The sequence below is a fragment of the Mytilus galloprovincialis genome, chromosome 6, assembly GCF_965363235.1.
Source record: "Mytilus galloprovincialis chromosome 6, xbMytGall1.hap1.1, whole genome shotgun sequence".
Classification (NCBI taxonomy): Eukaryota; Metazoa; Mollusca; class Bivalvia; order Mytilida; family Mytilidae; genus Mytilus; species Mytilus galloprovincialis.
Genome location: NC_134843.1, coordinates 94,885,162 through 94,899,963, shown reverse-complemented (window position 1 = coordinate 94,899,963; position 14,802 = coordinate 94,885,162). Strand labels below are relative to the sequence as shown.

The 14,802-nt window shown below is 31.0% G+C and overlaps 1 protein-coding gene across 3 annotated transcripts; it reads right to left on the bottom strand.

Moving 5' to 3' along the window:
* Positions 1-1,843: 1,843 nt before the first annotated feature.
* Positions 1,844-14,799, bottom strand: LOC143080782 (E3 ubiquitin-protein ligase ZNRF2-like). 3 transcript variants are annotated; one of them, XR_012979796.1, is made up of 5 exons: positions 14,336-14,799; positions 9,119-9,214; positions 8,140-8,245; positions 5,785-6,862; positions 1,844-5,754 (listed from the first exon to the last, which is right to left on the bottom strand). XR_012979796.1 is itself a non-coding variant. In XM_076256810.1 (4 exons), exons 1-4 carry the CDS (start codon positions 14,631-14,633, stop codon positions 6,805-6,807), a joined length of 558 nt encoding a protein of 185 aa, XP_076112925.1. In that variant the 5' UTR covers positions 14,634-14,799; the 3' UTR covers positions 1,844-6,804. The 3 variants fall into 3 exon arrangements, 1 of the variants encoding a protein (XP_076112925.1); XR_012979795.1 differs by having other exon boundaries at positions 1,844-5,807; positions 5,838-6,862; XM_076256810.1 differs by having other exon boundaries at positions 1,844-6,862.
* Between the last annotated feature and the right edge of the window lie 3 nt (positions 14,800-14,802).

Below are 14,802 nucleotides of genomic sequence, written 5' to 3'. Positions count from 1 at the left end.
TGCTTTTTCTGGTTCCTTTTGTGTTCTCTAAAAAAATTCTGGAAAGGTCATGATTGTCATTTAAGAGATCAATAAATAATATATCCGTCAAAGACTGAAGAGAAACAGTACAGAGATGTAACCATCTACAGGTCCAGCCTTCAGTAATGAGCAAAACCCATTCCTTAAAACGGTACATGTAGTAAGTTAAAATAGGCCTTGAGACAACAAAGTGTCAAACAATTCAAAAGAAAAAACCAAACAACTTTAGAAAGCAAATAACATTATATGAAAGTTTGGTTCACGATAGAGAAATGTAACCTTTTTCTGTAAAAATGAGGAGTTATAAAATTGTGTGATGAATGTCCAAATTTGAGTTTCGCACTCATCCCCATATGGAACTTACTGACCCCATGATAAATATTGTATTGGGTCACTTAGTATCAGCATTGGCACATCTCGTTTCCATAGAGATTGTTTGGCCCTGTACCTACAGTCATGGTTCATGGACTTTAAATATTATGCAAAACTTTACATGCTAAAATATTGCTACTTTTATTTCAACATTGGCATTTTACTTTTGAAATAACAAAAAAGGCAGACATATCTCTATATCAACAGTTTATTAGAAAAAGATATATTGCCCTCAGGGGCCTAGCAGTCTCCTGTACCACTAGCTTGTTTAACACTGGGGCTGTGAGTTTGATATCCTACACATGGTCAACAACACAAGATGGCAAAAAACACAAAGTTTAAATGTTTCCTTCTAATGTCTTAGAATAGTTGCAATTATAAGGTGACCTATAGTCACTGTAACAAGGTGAGCTAAAGATAGATGGAACGAAAAGACAATATAGTATAATCAACTATACATGATGACAAAGATACTACCAAACAGATCATTCTGTAACACAATCTCAGAGGAGTTGGTTTTACAAGGTACTTTTGTAACAATACTCCCACTACTGTTTACAGTCCTATTTCTGCCATAATTATGGTAAAATCAAAATGGTGGTAAAAAATGGTCAGCTATATGTGATAGCGAACAATAGTACTAAGTATCAAAGCCTTCTTACAAATGGTCTCAGAGTTCCATTCACAAGATCTAATTGTCTCAATACTCCCAAAATGTTATAAGTACATTGTACTACATGTATTAAACTCGTATAAATTGTCAAATCAACATTAAATGGCAGTACAATATGGCAAACTATCCCAAACAAGAATAAGAACCATGAGGAGTTGAATTCACAAGAGATCACTGTTACATAACTTTAAAAAAAAAAGGCCAAAATTCATTGACTTCCATAGAAATTGTCAAATCATACTGATGATACAGCATGTGCAAGAGAATATGATGCATAACAAGCATTCTGAGAGTATTGCATGTCAATACATAGTAAGTCCCCTACTGGTTAAAAATTCATTATACTGGAACAAAATGCAAACTTGATCCCTTAGTTGTCATTGTGTAATCTATATAACAAATATCAAGTCAATATCTTTAAGCATGATGAAAATAAGTGTGGAAGACCTATTATTTAATACTTTTTAGTCAAAGGATCATAACTCTGCACAAAATTATCAGACAGAAACAAAATTTGAACTAGATATGTAACGTGTCATGATGAAACACATATATATACAAAATATCAAATCAATATCGCCAAGCAGGAAGAAAAGTGTGGAAAACTGATTTGCCAGACAGACAGCTAGAGTACAAACATTAAGTAGGTAGGGGAAGAATAATCAAACCAAGTATGAAAGCTTTCTGTTGAATGGCCACTGACTATTGATATGTGTTTTTTGGTACTTCTTGGTGTCTATTTGTGATAGGTAAAAAATAATGCAACAAACAAAGAACTATTTGAAGTCAATCTGTATTTTCATTATAATAAGTAACAACAACTGAAGCATTATATAAATACTGTCAAATTACTTACATTATACATTTCATGATTTATTTTACAAATGGTGCACATTTCACTCTCAGGCCAGTTATAAATAAGTTTTAGTAGTATGACATTTAGTAGTCAGATTATATCTGATTATTATAGTAACATGTAGAGTATGAAATGTACCAAGGAGTCTGTTAAATTTATAACAGATATATCAAATTACAAAGGAATCAATCGTTTAAAGTAAATCAAATATACTCTACAACCTCCATATTCATATACTTATATTTAACCTCCTAAGGCTCCTTCAATTCATAATTTACTTTATTTTTTCATAATTTTTTTTATAGAAAAGTATATATTTTGAATTTATTCACAACTGGCCACTGATAGCTAACAAAAATTATTAGCCAAATTTCCAACCTGATTTTCAATAAAGTGAAAAAAAATGATCTATTATCTTATAAAAAGATTATATCGTATTGCTTTCAATGGAACTATCATTGATGATAAATGTAATACAAAATCACAGCTGGATATCAACAATGAAAAAAATATATAAAGCATTCCATATCAACCTGAACTATTGAAAACTTTTCTGTGTCAATATCATTTGAAATATCTCATCAATTTTACTGTTAAAGTTGCTATAAAAATCAATGTTTACTCTGAACACTTAGAAACCACCTTTATATTTTGCATAACAACATGGGCACTTAGTAATTTACTTGACATTATTTTTGTATACGTTACAAAATACAAATATTACTTTCACACAAGAAAAGCTTATATTCACCACATATTTATTTTCATGTTCGCCTAATCAAGCTTTTGTTTAAAAATGAAAAGTGATTTTTTGATAGAAATGTTGTTTTTGTGTGTGTAAGAAATGTTGTTTTTTCAAAAACTTAAAATTGAGAATGGAAATGGGGAATGTGTTAAAGAGACAACAACCCGACTAAAGTGCAAAAACAGCCTAAGGCCACCAATAAGTCTTGTTGATTATTCAGTTTAATACATTTTCTTTAGCAGTAACACGAAAAGACATCAATCAACATAAAAAATATAAAATTGAAGTGTTGGTGGTGAAACAAAGATTAAATCAGTAAATTTAATATGATAGAAAGGCACTAAATTTAACTTTTCCATGAGTGACAGTTATTTAAGTATCATTTCAAGATTTATATTTGCAAGGCAATTTCAATGAATTTGATGTTAATTCAATGTATTTAAGGGTAATAAATTTTAAACCTTATTAATTCAATGATAAAATGAATTAAGAAGTTTATGTTTATCCAAAATGGCTTTAGATAGTATAATTATCTTAAATGAGAAACCAAAAGTTGTAGTATGTGAATATAGGAGTTAAGTTTTAAATTTAACCTGGTAAACAGAGCTGATTTTCCTGATATTTCAACTTTCTTTACAGCAATTTCACACAACTTTACACAGGAGAGTTGTTTTATTTTTTTAATGCTGTAGATTTGTATTTGTATTGTAGACAGCAGATATGATAAAGAAACAAAATTCTTGTAAAACATACAGTGTGAAGATGCTCAACAAAAAAGACAAATCTAAAAACCATCTAAAAATGTAAGTATATAGGCTCTTATTACCCATAATCCTTCACTTCAATGTCAGAGTATTAATGATTTACATCTATAAATGATAAAAACATGCAACGTAATTTTTCAATTACTTTCTGTGAGAATCTTCAAAAAACAAAATGATATAAAATGAATTAAAATGCTTATTTGCTGCAAATGTCTTTTGCATTTTCTGTATACAAAATAATGAGACCTGAATCAAGTGAATGTCAACATTCATAAAACTAACATCTAAAATATCACAACATAAACATGAGAGCACTGTATACTGTTAATGTAGACATACATTGTACATCCTGTTAGAATAACATCTATAGATTTTCTTGGTACATCAGTTTTGAGGAACATAGACTAATAGTCATATCAAGCACATTTTTCATTTCAGTTTTAAAAGTAGACATTTATTGCAGATAATTAAGTATGTTATCTTCCATCTTAAGTTTTTTTTAATAAGTTTAAAACCAATTCCTGCCATGTTAATTTTCTATTAATTATATATATTGGGACTTAATACTTTACTTTCAAGATTTTCATCGAAATCCAAGGGGGTTTATTCAAAAAATCTAATTTTTAGCTTTTACCCTTTTTTGCAAATGTTTTGTGAAAACTTCCAGCAAACTGAAAAAAAAAAAAAAATAAAATAAGGTTTTCATTCTCTCTGAATAAAATTCATATAGCACTGTAAATTCTGAAAAAATATTCTCAAACTAAATTTTCATAATTATAAAAATTCTAGACCTACAAAATTTTCTTAAGAATGGAAAATGGAAAAATGTATATGGCAAAAATGTGTAGAAAAATAAATGTATGTACCCCTTTTCAGTTCTACCGATTCATACATATGACAATACAGCGATAAAAAAGAAGAAAATTTTGATTACAAAAAGTATACTGACTGCTTACAAATTATCATTAATTCCTTAAAAGTAAAATAATAAACAAAATACATGTAAACTTATACATGTCTTACAATGCATGATTAAAAAGTAAACATAATTTACATAATAAAATAAGATATCTGATAAAAACAAAATGGAAGATGTGTTTAGAGATAAAATAAATACTGCAAACAATGATCAGAATCAACAGAATTGTTTTCTAACTTAAATCAGTTCTTTGGCATGGGCGGATCCAGGGGGGCGCGGGCCCCCCTTTCGTGATAAAAATTTGGTTGATTATATAGGGAATCACTGATGCATGACGCGAGTGGCCCCCCCTTAGGTCAGTCAGCGGGCCCCCCTTAGGAAAAGTTCTGGATCAGCCACTGTTTGGTTTCTTTTTCAAATACTTGTTTTTAGTCAAGTAAAATATCAACTGACCTTTAAAAATATTGGGCCATATAAAAACCTATTTTCTGGTTCTAAGGTACTAAATTCTAAATTTATGTATTTCAATCTATGACTATATATTTATGTCAACTGGTTTTAAGCATCAGAGTTTTTGTGTCATTAAAAAAAAAAATATTTTCAAGTGTAATCTTTTTCTAAATATGTCATATTTCTGTTTTTAATCATTTGATTTAAGTTGAAGAGCCCTGATGAAGATGCATAAAACACTGAACATAGAAATAAAAGTAGATAAGTATACAGATCACTTTCATACAGCATTGATTTTACTCATTTAGCAAGCACTCATGAGTGCTATACAATAAATGTTAACCAACTGATTTTTCTCACTCAGGCCATTAGAAAAATTACATTAATACCAGAATTTTATCTTTGATTTATGTATTGTAACCTAACAGATCAAAACTAGATACATGAAAAAGAATGACAGAGAAATGTACACATCGATCCATCTACTATTCAATCAATTATACATGTAGTTGATATAAAACACAGTGAACTCATTTTAAACCTAAATACAGTGTATATAAACCATCCATTCTGACAACAGATTTATACAGTTTATACTTTCAAACTGTAGATTTATTATTATTCCAATGTTTTGTGGATTACTAGAGTGAAGGTGAACCATTAATCTAAATGTTCATTTTAAGGCTTCTATTCAGACTTTCACAAAACCCCAGTGTTCACGATGAACTGTTAAATCTACAGGCCCAGAGCTCCAGTCTTCACGATGAACAGTTAAATCTACAGGCCCAGAGCTCCAGTGTTCACGATGAACAGTTAAATCTACAGGCCAAGAGCTCCAGTCTTCACGATGAACTGTTAAATCTACAGGCCCAGAGCTCCAGTGTTCACGATGAACAGTTAAATCTACAGGCCCGGAGCTCAATTTTTGCAAATGTTTAGTTAGATGCTGTTGGCCTGTAAATATGATTTGTACAGGCCTGAGACATGTAAATATGATTTGTACAGGCCTGAGACATGTAAATATGATTTGTACATGCCCGAGAGAGCAATTTTACAAGCCTGGGCTGTCTGGGCTGTCTGGGCTGCCATTCAGCGTGAAGATCAAATATCCACACTATCCCTGTGAATTACATAAATATCAAATCTGCAACACTTTGACTAATTAAAACCAGACCCAGGTTTATTTGTAGACAATTGATACATTATATGAATAAAGCAAAATATTACATGCTTTTATTCAGATCGATTCAATTATAGCATACATTTAACTCCAGCAAGGCACTTTATATAGCAGATATAAGCTTTTAATTAAGTGTAATTTTTGTACACTGAAAAATCTGACACTAAATTCACTACATTTTTAACTCAAAAAATATTATTAGAATAAAATGCAATTGTCAAGACCCTTTTTAAATAGATTTTTCATCTCATAATGTACTTCAGCGATGAGTCACGCCATTTTGAACTGATATTTTAACCTTGTTTATTTTTTTATCATCCTGGGACCTGCTACTACTGTATGGTATAAATTTTGCTCTTTTTTGAAGGCTGTACATGATAAGTTGTTAACATCCTTGTCTGTTAATCTTTGTGGACATCACATCACATGTTCTCATTTTTATGTACAAATGTAGTAGATTTTGACTTGACAGTGAGTAGTGTCTTTGCTGGACTCAAATGTATGTTGCAACTGAAAAGTTCTGTCAATGTTACATAAATACATCTATCTGTTGTGACTCTGCAATTAAATATTTGTTAACAAAAATATAATCAATGAGATGCTTATTGTATCTATTTTTGTCTGATAGCTATCATGTGCTCTTCTTTATAAAATGCACCATCTCAGGAACGATAAGAATAGTGTTAAATGTTCAATATACACAATGTATATATCAGATCATTTCTGTTACCATAGTAACACACATCACACAAAATTCTCCTAATAGTCTGTAATGACTTGTGTATAAAAAATGAAAGCCCAAGTATACTGTTTTATTGTTTGTCTCAGTCTTGTGGATGTTCTGGACAGGATCTGTTTCTTTCAAACCATTTGTCTATACACCTACAATAAACACAATAAAACATTAAGACGGTGTGAGCATATGTTTACTAGGCATAGATACTCCATTGTTTACAACATAACCAAAATAAACTGTGGACACAGAGATATGTCATGTCTTTCTGATTGTAATTTTATTAGTCGAATTTGTATATTCACAAAAAAGGTATGTAATAGAAGATCATGCATTGAAAAAACGGATTTACATTAGTCAAGATTTTCATAAATATTGCCTTTTACATTTATACCCACGTCAGTTGATCTCTGGTGGATAGTTGTCTCATTGGCAACCATGCCACATCTCCTTATTTCTATAATTAGGAAACTTTATAAAATATGTTGACCGCAATAATACCAATCAAGTGAAAAATGAACAGAAATATCATACTATGTTTCAAACTTTAGCTGACTTGATGAACTTAAGTTTCAGGATATATACATAGGCATGGTAATCATGCTATAGATATATTATAAGTTACATGGGGATTCAAGCTTTGCTCATACAGCATACAGTATGAAAGGAGAAGGTTCACGAAGGGTTAAAATTGGCCCTAAATTTTTGAGTTTTTTAAATCAGGCCAAAAAATTAGAAATTTTACATAGAAATACTTGTGATAATAATATTAAAACAAGAATATATTTGTTTTGCACCTTCCTTTAAAACTTATATAGCTATGACCCCTTAAAGAAACATTATTTGTATTTTTGGTCAATTTTGGTATTTTTTTCCCATAATTTTAAGTTTTTGGCATGATTAACCTTGGCCGCCATCCATGATCCAAAAAGTTATTATATTGGTGAATTCTGTATCAAAATTGGAATCTTTTGGTTACACAACATTTCAGATCGTAGGTGGCGGCCAAGGTTTTCCTAAAGCTTTTAGGTCTGACAATTGCACAAAATTCTCATATTTTGACAAAATGTCCAAAATGGGCCTACTTTGAAGAATATTATGTACTTTTATAGAAAGAATTGATTATTTAGCATTAAGGCTTTTGAAATAGACTTTGAAGAATATTATGTACTTTTATAGAAAGAATTGATTATTTAGCATTAAGGCTTTTGAAATAGACCCATTTACGAATCAAATTACGACCTTTGTGGTGTTTTATGATAAAGTTGATATTTTAGGCCATTTTGTGCCATAAGTGAACCTTGTCCTTCACTGATTCCATATATATTGTATTAGGTCACTAACACACCACTTAACTAATAATATAGTGTCTCCTTGATTTAATCTTATACATTGTATCAGATTTTAGCTGACATGATGAACTTACGCTTTATGATATATACATAGGCATGGTAACCTTGCTATAGTGTCTCCTTGATTTAATTCATCAAAACATATCACACATTCCCCTTTATCTTCTGTAAGAACATCCTCTGCAAATAAATAAACATACATATGTAAAGTACATATTTTTTAATTTTGTCTCTTTTGACATCAATTTTATAACTTCTTAAACATAATTGTGTCATCAGGGCCTAGCTTATTTCCTAAGTAATAATACCATTTTTTTTCTTAATTCCTAGATAATTTACTGCCTAGGCCAAATATTCCCTAAAATGTAATTGCCTTTTAATCAATTTAAACTGTAATTTATTCTTCCACTAAAAATATTTGGATGTATTTTCATTAATAAGTTCTTGTGCTTGGTATGCAAAAACACCATGGATATTGAATAAAGATTACTCTCTTTCCAAAGGTAAACCAAGTCAGGAACCTGATGTTCAATAATTGTCGTTTGTTGATGTGGTTCATAAGTGTTTCTTGTTTCTCTTTTTTAAATAGATTAGACTGCTAGTTTTCCAGTTTGAATTGTTTTACATTAGTTATTTTCTGTTGCCTTTTATAGAATCTGTTTGGTGTGAGCCAAGGCTCCATGTTGAAGGCCATACTTTGACATATAATGGTTTATTTTTACAAATTTTAACAGAATTACACAATTAGTCATGACAACTAAACATGCTGAAAAGGAATAATGATTACATTAATGTTGAGAGTATAAACATATGGCGAGGCAACAGGGACCAATATTTAATATGACATTCTGGTATCTTTGCATGGTCAAACATGTTCATGGTCTGACAAGGCAGTGTTAAACATATGAAATTATAATCTGATAAAAAATGTTTCTTTCCAGTCCATAAAATCAATTACATTTACTGTTTACGTTGCATTACTTTAACACAATTCTTGAAAGTGGAAAGTTCTAACAATTTTTTCTTCTTGATATTTTGTTGAGTTTATCTTACCATTATAAGTAATCCGAGGTTTGGTTAAACATATGACTAGGTGACATTCCAAATCATCGGGGGGTACAAATTTGGAACACACAGGACACTTTATACCTAAAATAGAAATCAACAAAATGTCAGTGAATGGTGAAATTTTCAAGATGGAAACTCTGAAACACACAGGATAACTATCTTTCTTTTTAAAATAATTATAAAATAACTGTCTCCAGCTTATGACATACATAATATGAGATATAATTTTTGCTGAAGTTTGCAAGGTTGCAACTCCTGATTATTTTATCCAAGATTTTCCAGTAAAAGATAAAATCATTTTCATGTAAAGACATGTACATGTTTTTCATGATGCTTCCATAAATAGTACTTTAATATTTTATAAATTTTTAAGAGTAATAATTTTTTTAGCCATTAGTGTAACACATGTGTAATGTTTGTTTTATTAATGCATTCAACATGGTTAATCTACTGTAAGTTGATCTGCTTAAAAGTTGGTTGCCCTTTTCAGCTTTTTCAGAATTGTATTAACCCTCAAATAAATCATTAAGTCTTAAAACAGTTGTCAATGTGTACATTGTATGTTCAGTGCAGCTGATAGTACAGCTGCAGGACGCCTCTGCCTTGGGAGTTTCTCGCTGCATTAAAGACCCATTGGTGGCCGTCGGCTGTTGTCTGCTCTATGGTCGGGTTGTTGTCTCTTTGACACATTTCCTTTTTTTTTCCTCAATTTTATGTACATGTAGCTAATAATCAGATAATAGGTCACATGAGAAGCCCGAACAACTCCAGAGAAACAAATCATTGACAAGTTAATTTATACATGTAGGCTTCTATATTGCTAAAATCTTCCTTTTTATTCCTAAAAAACAGATATACATTTGGAAAGATGTAGTGTTCTCCCCAGAAATTTTGGATAGCATCACATTTGGCGTAAAAAATGTATTTTTTTCAATGTAATTTGTCGCGTCATGGCAATACTCTATTTCCATTATGATATATGGCTAAGTATTCAGTATAGTGTTGTTAGTGTGTGACAACATGTATGATTTTAAAAGTAGCTGTTTCAATCTTAATAACATGATTTTCTGAAAGGAGAATGATTCTAGTTTAGGGTTTTACATGTAAAAAGATAGTTATTTAGTCAGAAAATATAAAATTAGACATAAATAGCATGTTGGACAGAGGTTATGTTGGACGTAACAGGACATTGAAAAATTGAATATTTTCCTTTTATATGAAGGCCTAGTTAATAAATATATCAATTTTTCTCTGACAGTTCATAAGATCTTCAATTAAAGTATATCATTTTGTTAAATTTTTCAAAAACTAACTTATAAGTTGGAAAAATCTTAAAATATGTCGGACAAACGGGGACATTTTTGGATGAGAATTTGTTCCATTTGCATCATTGAAAGTCAAAAACAAAATCAAAACTATGCTGTTTATACTAATATCTACAGCTGGTGTTCCTCAGCAAGAGGTAAAATGGTTCATTATTAAATAAATGGATAAAACAAAACCATAAAAAACTGTAGGACAAACATAGGACAGATTATATTCCCTGTCGGACAAACATAGGACAGAATTCATTAATTTACTGATCCTAATGGGAATTTAAAAATGGGCACCTCTTAAGAAGAGACTAGGAAGGGTCTGAGAACTATTTTTTAGTTTATGTGGACTTGTTAGTTGTTAACAAGGTTCTTTTTACTTTTAAAAAGCTGTTATGTCCGACATTAGAAGATTTTGTCCTACGGTTCGTCCAACAGAAAATTAATGGACTCTTGTTACGTCCTAATTTTCAAAATTATGTCAAGTTTAGACTGTCAACAGTTTAAAACCTCTTTATTTTTCATTTATATGGTAGTATTTAAGGTTAAGTAATTGTCAAAGTAGAAGCGAAATTGATTCTGTGACTTGTGGTAGCCATTTTAGAGAATATCTTGGATGTTGGACGTAACATTTTTTTGGACAAATGTTGGATGTAACTTCCATCTCTTGGTTGGACAGAAAGAGTGTTCACCCCTTCAATGTCGTTGACCTCAAGTAAAAAGGAACAGTTGACAGCAATACCGTATGCACATCGCGATTGTAGTAAAATTTGTTGTCATAAACATTAAAAAGAACTTAAACTGAGTTGGCAACTTGCAAATGAAAATTGAAATGTTCGCCCGTAACGGTTGGACAGATTTTTCAAGAGTAAACTTTAATGACAATTCCTGAAAAAAATAAAACTTTCTGCTGTAACTTCATGATGAATTATCACATTTTAGTTAATAAGCTCAAGCCTCAAGATATTTTGTGCATTTAATTGCCCTCTATTGTTTCATAACTTATATTTCATTTTCACATAGGAAGAAGACAGAAAATGTTAGTCCAACAGCATGACCATTTAAAATTGTTTTTAATCTTTATTTTTCGATGATTTTTCATGTTTTAGTGTCCTTAACCTTGCCAACCCTATTGTTTTACCTGAAAATCCTTTTTACCTAGTTGCCATTCATACAAGAAGGTTAATAAAACAATTTTGATTTTGGGTCATTCGACCATGTCACAAAATAAGCATGCAAAAAATAGGGAATTCAACACTTCATTTATAAAATACTTTATTCAACAATAAACTTTTCAAATGAGACTGTTTATATTATCTCTTCATCATGCAGTGAATTGATTAGCTACCTGCATTAAAACTCAAAATAATTTAAAATATGAAAAAAATGCATTTTTCTGGGACACCCATTGAAACAGCACTTTACTGAATACTTAGCCATATGCGTTATAGTTTATTACATAATGTATTATATTTTTGTATGCTATAGGTCCTTATTTGGTGAATAAAATATTCTTTTTAACCCTATTCTTTGTGTCAATATTGTTGAATTCATGACTAAGAATACAATTAAACTATAACCATGATAACAGTATTCTCAGTTTATGTTTTCTATATTCATTTATAGTTCCAGAATTATTTTTTCCTCTTGGGCCAAATAAAAATATATGTGTGGTTTCAGTTACCATACCTACCCAGTTAAAAAAAATCTTTATCATGTCTATGAAATATATTGGTTCATGGTATTCAATGAATCAGTCTCAGTTGTTTCTTTTTATCAAAATGATATATATTCTTATCAAAGTGGTCTAACAAAAAGTCTGTTAATGCTTAGTTTTCTCTTTAGGCATCATTGTTTTCTGTCTACTGTGCCATTTGTGCAAATGTAGTTATTATCGTAAAATACGGATTTTTGTCATATCTGGTCCGGTTCCGACTAGTAGTTTACACTAAAATATTAAATGGCCGCCAAAAGCAATGAAAAATACGAAAATAAACAATGTTTGACAAGAGATTTGGAATGAATATGGCGTTTTTAATGCATTAAATGGATGAAACATAAACTAAAGCCAATTATGATCACTTTCTCAAGAAAGACCAAAACTTATTTAGCTCATAATCAAACTTTTCACTCTCCATTTACAAAAAGTGGTAGGAAGAGAAAGAAAGTAATACTCCTGTAATATTTTGCAGACCACGTGGTATTAATCATGTCACAAGTGACAGCTTGGGGTATTCCTATCCAAACAGTTATCCCCCAAAGGGCAATTAACACCTATTTGATCACTCTTAATTGTCTATTGTCCGACTTGAAGGTATTAAAGGTGATATATTTTTTATGATCATAAGCGGTAATTAGATGAAAGTTCAAAATTTAGGACATGGCTTTGTCATATAGAAACGAGAAAAATAACATCCCCAAAATAATTATAGCGTTGCGGAAATTATTATAGTGTCGCGGGAAGAAAATATCGTGTCGCTGTACCACAACGCTAAAACGGCCTGGGGAGAACACGGAGATGAAACCTGATTGATTTTTTTCAACTATAAATATAATCAGTATCATGATTATATTATTATTTGAACACTTTAACTTCTTTATGTCATATTGAGCAACACGATTCAGGGATGATCCCACTATATAGTTTAGGGCCGCTAAGCGGCCCTTAAATCGGCCAGCGGCCCCAAAAAAATGTACATGAAAATGAATTCCCAATTCAGGAAAATAAAATAAAAATCGATATTTCTGGAAAAGTGTCTGTCACCGATTAAAGCAACTATAATTTTTCATAGTTTGTTGTCAAAACGTTTTAAAATCCGGATAAGAATGCTAGATGTTTACGATCGCAATTTATAAACAACGATTTAATTATGTCAGTCAAAATGTGGCATAAAATTTTATCAGCCGAATTCAATTGATTAATATGTTATAGGAGTATTCGATCTTGTAAAAGCAGATCGCCCAGCAGGTTGATAAAAATGGGTGTCAAAGCAGACCTCGGCAGAGAGAAAATTCAAATTTTGATATAACATTGATGGATAAAGTTTAATGGGTGCCGATCTCGTAAAAGCAGATCGCCCAGCAGAGCCGGTTATATAATATGATGAAAACTTGTTTTGTAAAAGAAATTATTTCATCAAAGGACAAAAGTTTGAGCGTTTTTTGAAAATAATGTTGATGATAGACCATTCATGAAATACGATGTCATCATTTTTGGAACTATTTCAAAAGTTTTGAAGATGATTCAAAATAATTTTAAAGATCACTGGTCCAATATTGCTTTAAATATCTTATCAATTAAGTATACTTTTGTAATTGCTTTTCTGAATTCGACAATTGACCAGTCCAATTTGAAATCCATTTGAATCAAGGTAAATTTTTAGAGATGACCTGCTGTTGAAAAAATACCCGATGAATTATTTTTTCAGTGGTTTATGTTAGCTGAAATATATGTTTTTGTAATAGGCCTAGGTGACTATAGCTAAGATGATAGACTAGTGCATCATATTCAATGATATTTATGTCATAACAGTAGCCCATCCAGAATTATTCAAAATGTTACAATTTAAATGAACATCAGTGTACAGGTTAAACTTAATAATATACATTTTCCGTGTTTACAGGAAAATAATGTTATTTCGTCTTAGATTTTATGTTTATAAAATTCCCAATCAGAATAAAAATTCCCAATTTGATGTTCAAGGGACCGATTTGAAAACACCTGGAATCATCCCTGCGATTTGTTACAGGACCATGGATTTTTATTACTTTGCTTGCAAAATTGAGGTCAAAGACTTTAACCATGGTTATGTAAAAGTCAATTGAATACTTCCCACAAAACCATTATTTCTAATAGTCATTGTCTTGCAAACTTCATTTTAATACTCACCATGAAGGGCAAATAAATGTAATGGTAAAGAATGTGCTATGTTAGTTCTTCCAAAGATGGGGCCATCCTCAGGGGTACTAGAATCCGAGTCTGGAGAACCAGCTCCTCTCGCATCACCATTCCCATTTGGGATTCCCATCGAAGAACCTGCAACAAATGCACCTAAACTTCGTGCTCTCTGACGAGCGCCATTAGCTGTGCCAGACAACCCCATTTCAGAAGCACCATGACTTGTTCCAGGAGCACTTCCAGAAAAAGTTCGACCCCTTGGAGCGTTTGTACTTTGTTTTCCTCCCATTTTATTACGACATTTCTATTGAAATTATGGTATCTTTTCTTACAACTGTCAAATTAAGGTAAGGGACACACGTTTTCATTTTCATGATAAATTGTTTGTTTATGTGGAATCATTGTCTTCCGCCATGTTGTCTTCCCTGTTTGCGTCATGGAACCAACACAAAAAATGA

What these genes read in the sequence shown, in the direction of transcription:
- LOC143080782 (XM_076256810.1), bottom strand. Translation starts at nt 14,633, where the DNA reads ATGGGAGGAAAACAAAGTACAAACGCTCCAAGGGGTCGAACTTTTTCT. An exon ending in ACCTCGGATTACTTATAATG is followed by an intron (nt 8,246 to 9,118) that starts GTAAGATAAACT and finishes ATTTATTTGCAG; the next exon opens with AGGATGTTCTTACAGAAGAT. An exon ending in CTATGTATATATCATAAAGC is followed by an intron (nt 6,863 to 8,139) that starts GTAAGTTCATCA and finishes TGTTTATTGTAG; the next exon opens with GTGTATAGACAAATGGTTTG.